At 40.1% G+C, this 6,384-nt stretch overlaps 1 protein-coding gene across 1 annotated transcript in view; it reads right to left on the bottom strand.

Moving 5' to 3' along the window:
• Positions 1-590: 590 nt before the first annotated feature.
• Positions 591-6,384, bottom strand: part of LOC106959179 (metabotropic glutamate receptor 8) — a gene marked incomplete at its 3' end in the record, with an annotated part of 110,821 nt that continues 105,027 nt past the window's right edge. The window contains exon 3 of the mRNA XM_015051559.1: positions 591-807. Within this exon, the coding sequence (XP_014907045.1) occupies positions 591-807 (217 nt within the window). The remainder of the gene's footprint in view (positions 808-6,384) is intronic.

Raw genomic sequence — 6,384 nt, 5'->3', positions numbered from 1 at the left:
GAATCGGGGAGGCTCAACAAAAATACGAAGCTTGCTTTCTGGAGTTTCGTTTCCAAAACATGGACTTAGGATGACATTTCCCTCCAAAATGTCAACCAGTCTCAAGAATTAATTGAGCAAAACATACTAGATTACTTGTGCCAAGCAACCTGTGCCCCCACCAACCTAGGCGATACCCAAAAAAACGTAGAAAGCAGGAAGGGTTGCTATAGAGAACGAAGCATTTCCTAACAGTATCAAGCCATCAAGGGCCTTTCTATGTTGGCTCCTTCCATACGCTCATGCATAGAAAACCTTAATGCACACTAAGGTGATATTGCAGTTAAAGCATTTCCGTACTGATTACAGTGATGTTCTAATAACAAGTTGTGATACACTGTATTGTGCATCCCTAATTTAAAACTAGGAATCCTTTTCAATTCACTACCCTACTTTGTCTTGCTCCATCGTCTTACATCCAATAAAAATCATAGTTTAAACATAGCATGATTATATTTGCAGGGCACAGAATATAACAAGGAAAAGTCAAGGTGTTTTTCCCCAGAAGGAGGGGGGAAAAAAAAAAAGCTATAATAAATGTAATTTCTTACCAGTTTCTCTGGAAATCTGGACGAAGGCCTCCACGCCGCTCTCCCCGTAGTTGCCCTCCGAGGCCAACGTGGACACGTAGTTCCATTCCATCGCCGTGACGATGTCCATCATGGCCTGAGCCTGGTAGGAGTCTGGCGGCACCACACGGGAGAAGAAGTCGTAGCGGCTGTTGTCGCTCAGCTCCGGCGCGGTGGAGGCGTAGCTGATCTGGGGGATCTGGAGAACAAAGAGGACGCTGGTGACACGGAAAACAACACGCGGCATAATTTCCTTTTTAAATACTCGTTTCATGAGTGACAGTTTAAAGTAGAGGAGCAGGAGAGAGGGGGAAAAAAACGGCGGAACTGATGTCCAATACAAAGTCAACAGAATGACAGAAGACACACAAACACACATGTTGCTTCTGATGATGGGCGATGAAACAGCAACGAAGGTGTTCGTTGGCTGACAGGCCGATAGATTTTTCCCCGACAGAGAAGGGACAGTAAAGGTGGGCCTGCACCTGTCAGCGTTGACAAAAACGCACACACCGACGACAGTCGCATCTCATTGGCATTCAATCGGGTAACACTAATCTGCCAATCTCAACACAAACACCAGGGCCGTCGGTTATCTGTCTTCCACACACTCCGCATACACACGCGCGCAGACACAATACATTACAGTTGCTGAACGTAGCAAATCCAGTTGGTTACAGAGTAAAGAGTTTAAGACAGATGGTGTGTGTGTGTGTGTGACTGGAATGTTGCTGAAGATCATCACTCACTGTCTCTATTCCCTTCGGGCTTCATCTCAAATCTCTGCCATCCACCGTCTACACTTGTCCCTTGCCATTTTAAAAGGTTAGGGATCTATTTTGCCAGACTTTTGATGGCTCCGGAGCTTTGCTGTAAGCAGATTTAAATGGCTCTGACTTTCACGATCAATGCATTGGCCCGCGCTGGGTTTGATAAATAACAAATTAAGACTGTAACTCACCATTAATCATTCACTGCAAATCAAAGTGAGGGAAGGATAACATTTTATGTATACATGTAAATAATGAGCCCAAAATAGTTTACAGTGCACTTGGTGTGACACAGTTAGAGGACCATTTTATCAGACATATGAAAGTCAAACTAAAATTTTAATGTTTAGATGTGAGCTTGGTTCAGTGTGACAGATTATAATCTCTGGTACACCTTTCCAAAAATTTAAGGCTATCAATAAAAAGTTTTAATCCACTTGACAAAATTCTTCATAAATATTGATTCATTGTAGTGGCTCTCAATACAAGGTATGTGTTATTTGAATTATAACGTGCTGCTAAGTTGCTTTATGGTTAAATCTTTTTTGGTTTTGCCATGTCCTGGATGGCTGAGAATCCTCAAGTAGGTACAAATAATTAAGATCTGAGAAGTATAACTGAAACTTAACGTTTTATAGAAAAATGTGCCGATTTCTTTTTTTTTCGTGTTTGGTTTTAGAGGCTCTATGTTGAAAACGGAAAGAAATAAAAGCATACATTTCCGTTTTTCTCCATCTCTCTCGGCTCCCACACGTCAGCTAGTTGTAGTGCTTAGTCCCTCCCATTCGAAACCGTTAACATAAAAGAGCTAAATATAATTGAGATATTTGCTACCTTCAATGTAGCCATTTTGCTAGTTTTGATTTCCAAGGCATAACAAGGCTGTTTATCATGATTCAGCCAAAGTAATAAAAATAATGAACTGCAGTCTGATTTTTATTGTTAATGTGTTTCTTCCTATCGAGCAGTGAAAGTAAATAAAAGGTTTACAAGTCTTTTGGTTTGAGTTTTCACTTACCGAAGGTTGGTTGTTGTTTGTGCTGCAGAGCCACGGCTAACGGCTAACAGCTAACGGTTAGCTCCTCACTTCAGCGGCTCTAACGGAGCCATTCACAGCGCGACTGTTGCTCCTCCTACACTTTGGACTGAACCATTGTTCTAACAATGGCGGGGGTGGACCTCCAAATTATTATTTTTTTTCTCTTTGATGATTGGAGGATTTACTTCGTTCTTTGTTTCTTTCGCTTTTCAAATTAATATTGTTTAAATACCAAGGTTTTTTTTAATGATTTTTTTTTTGTGTGTGTGTGTGGGGGGGGGGGGACCATTCTAGACTTTTCCAAGATTGGGAAAAGTCTAGAATCCCTTGGGATTTCCGCCCATACTTGAGACAGTAAGATTTTGTGCCATATTGTTGTTATTTGGTTGTTAAATTTCTACAAAAAAAAATAGTATGTATGGACACAAAATGTGCACACAGTCACATCTCTAACCATTTGGCTACTCAATCAACAAAAAGTCTAAATCAAAAGCACTTTACTCTTCAGAAACTGTAACTCTGTTCCTAAACAACTGCACACTCCTCTCGGTGAACTCGGGAGTTCATGTATAGGACATGTGAGCATTGTTATTAGCTTCTTCTGTCAGGGGAACACAATTGGAAACTTTCATAAAGTCCAGGATGGGCATGTATAATTCATGGAGGATTGGGATAAACAAATCAAAAGGCATGCAGGCAGACAGAAACAACTGAGGAAACAAATTGTGTGCATTTGGCTCTGCACTGCATGCGCCTTCGTAGGAGTGACTTAATGTCTGTCTCTGCTATTTTTTTCTCTCTTTTTTTTGTCTCCCCACTCTGTGTACATTTAAATATGTGAATATCCATTTCAAAGAGGACTGAATGCACTCCTGGAAGAATATGAGGCTGTTTTTTTATTTTATTTTTTTTTTGTCTGTTTACAACAGCTACAAGAAAGAAACCACATGACCTGGGCAAACCTGATACTTTGATCTTTTGTTATTTCTCGCCTCAATTTGAAAACAGACCACCACAGACAGAGACGCACTCATCTATACACGGCACAGTCATCTTATTGTTATTTCCCCCAAAATATTACTTTGAATAGAGAAGGAAAATCTAGAGCTGTAAAAGAAAGAGAGCAGGGCACAAATGAAGTAACATCCAGTGTTGTCTGCTGCAGGCTCAGACCAAATTCTATCCACATTCACACCAAGAAAAAAACGTCCTGGTAGACATTCCTATAACGCTGCATCTAATGGTCATTCAGAAACACACACACACGGTGTGAATAAGTACAAAAACCCAGTCGGAGTGAGCATATTTAACTTAATGCCTGCACCGACAAGGTTTTTCAAAGCAAGTGCAACTGGAGGTGGGAAATTAATGGCTCGGTTCCCCCACATGGCTGTGGAAGAAGATTATTCCTTCAATCCCCTTAATTCCATTTGCTCTAATGAATATGTGTGAGAGCATGTGAGAGGGGGAGAGAGGAAATCACAAGTGTATCCAAGAAAATGGAGCAGGCTGATGTGTTTTAATTAACACTTTCTCACTCTCTCATGCTTATCAGCGGGGTGATGCATTGTTTTGTGTCTCGATACGCAATTGTCTGTAATCGTGTCATTGTGCGATTCTTAATCAGCGCTCAATGACGTTCCAGATTCGTCTCAGTGGAGCCGGAGGGGTTGAGGGGGGATAACGGTGTCAGACGGTCAAGTCTGTCAATTAGATGCACACTGAAAACTAGAACAATTATTGGATTAGCTGCTGATCTGTGTTGTCATTTGAAAATATATCAAAATGGGTTGCGAGATAAAGTCCAAAGAATGGGACACTGGTGCAAAGCAAAAGCCTTTGAAGCTACGGGAGATAAATAATGACAAAAGACCATATCACAATGTTTAAAGTTTCCCTTCCTTTTACCGATGCCTTCACACAATGAGATTGTTTTCGGTTCTTTGTAAGCTCTCTGTAAATTAGGGCTGAAGTGGAATCATGCAAATGAACATTTATTACCAAAACCTTATTAGGAAAGCAGACTTTGATATCTAATTATTAAGATTCACTGTAATTGACGTTAGGCGAACTGCAAAGGGTGAAATTTTACATCAAAGAGGAAAAACAAAGCAATTCCCCGCGAGATTCTCTGTATTTGAAAAAGACACAGATTTCAAAATCATGACCGACTCGTGTTTTTTCACTTGTGTATTTAAAAATAACTAAAAAGAAACAATAAAAATATGTAGTTATAGTAGTTAAAAGTATATTTTCTGAGATGGTTCAACAGCATTTCTGTTGATTTGAAAGATTTCTAAAAAAAATAAAATAAATAATTGAAATATTTTAATATCACAATACAGTGATGAGTTTTAGATCAATCAAGCCAATTTCATTTTGTATTTATTTACACGTTGCGATACTCGGTATGCTGAAATTTCACTATTCGTAAAGATCCATAACGCTGTGCATTACAGTCATGTAAAAAGACAAATCAGTTTGTTGGTAAGCCCAAGAAATGAGCCAAAAAAAAATAAAAAAATAAAAAGATTTCATGTAGTGTGGTTTTTATGGAAAACATCCAGTCTTCTAGGTATAAATTAATCACAGTAAAAACATGAAGTAGACTTCCCTCATCCATAAAAATGGAAATCTATTCCCCCTTAAGCAAAGGAGTAGACTATGTTTTCTGTCAATAAAAAAAATCAATACACACACATACAACCATCTTATTTTGTAAAAAAAAATAAACAAAAAAAACATGTATATATGTTACTTCTAATAACTTGCAAAACTAGTCATGTTTTGTTGAACCATCAGTGGGAACACCTTTGGAGCAAAACCAACATCCTTTAATCCAAGAAATCTTGCCAAAATAGACATTTACTTCTTATGCCGTTTATTCCTTAATGGTCCTGGCAGTGGTGGGGAACAGGTTCATCCCTCAGAATAGATCAGTCTGGACTGCACATGTGAACCGAGCTGATAAATAAAAAGCAGAAGTTGTACCTTCAGAGGAGGGAAAAAAAAAATCTAGGTCTGTGGCTTTTTTGTTCGTATCTCAAAGACATTTATCTCATGAACCCTGCTGAATAGTTAATAACTGGAAACTCCGTGAGCCATCTCTGCTGCTGCTGCTTTCAGTCCTTATATTCTCATAAAACAGATATTTTGAAGTATGACTGTTCTCGTACGGCGAACAGAGAGGCCCGACAATGACCTAAACTGGCCCTCGTGTGTGTCTGGCGGTAATGGAGCTGTCAAGGGCCAGAGACTGAGCATTAGGTTGATAGATGGCAGTGGAGTGATGCTAATTAACCCTGATGCTTTACACGTACACATTGCCTCTGTATCTCAGACATACAGTGGGGTGCAGGAACACGTGTCGTTTTCGAGCAGTTACACCGAAACGCTCGCTTTGAGTCAGGTGCGCCAATTGCTGAACGTGAACACGTGGGATTTCCTCGTTTTAAATGCGCTTTAAATGTGCTTTAAATGCTAATTAAAAAAAAAAAAAAAAAAAACACGCAAATGCTCATGCTTTGCAGGCGTTACTAAAAAATGACCATAAAACGTTTCCCCCATGCTGCGCAAGGAATGATAAATCGGGAAAACTTAGCTGCATTTACTGCAGGCGCACCACACTGCGAAATTGATCCGAGTCGGTTTGAGGAATTGTTTGCTTGCTCAAAATTTGACTCAGCCCTTTAATAGCCAGCGCGAGTTTCCATTTAATGAGACGAGGACTGGCACTGAGGAATGTTATCTAGCTAATTTACCCGACAGAAGATGGCTGTGGCTGAGATTCCACTGTCGGTTCCCCCCACTGTCTGTCCCCGAGTCCATCTGTCTCTATTTTTGTTTTTGTTTTTTTTTCCCTCACAATTTGTCCCTTTGCCTTTGTGTGGCACAAATTATTAGCAGATTCCCCTCGTCCCCCCAACCCCGCCGGGCTTCTGGAGTCTTTGAGGGTCTTGGTGCGGTG

This window comes from Poecilia latipinna, unplaced genomic scaffold, assembly GCF_001443285.1.
Source record: "Poecilia latipinna isolate Pla-1442-1.1 unplaced genomic scaffold, P_latipinna-1.0 Scaffold1051, whole genome shotgun sequence".
In the NCBI taxonomy this organism is placed as follows: domain Eukaryota; kingdom Metazoa; phylum Chordata; class Actinopteri; order Cyprinodontiformes; family Poeciliidae; genus Poecilia; species Poecilia latipinna.
Note: the sequence above shows the minus strand (reverse complement) of the source record. Positions and strands in the feature narration are given on the sequence as shown.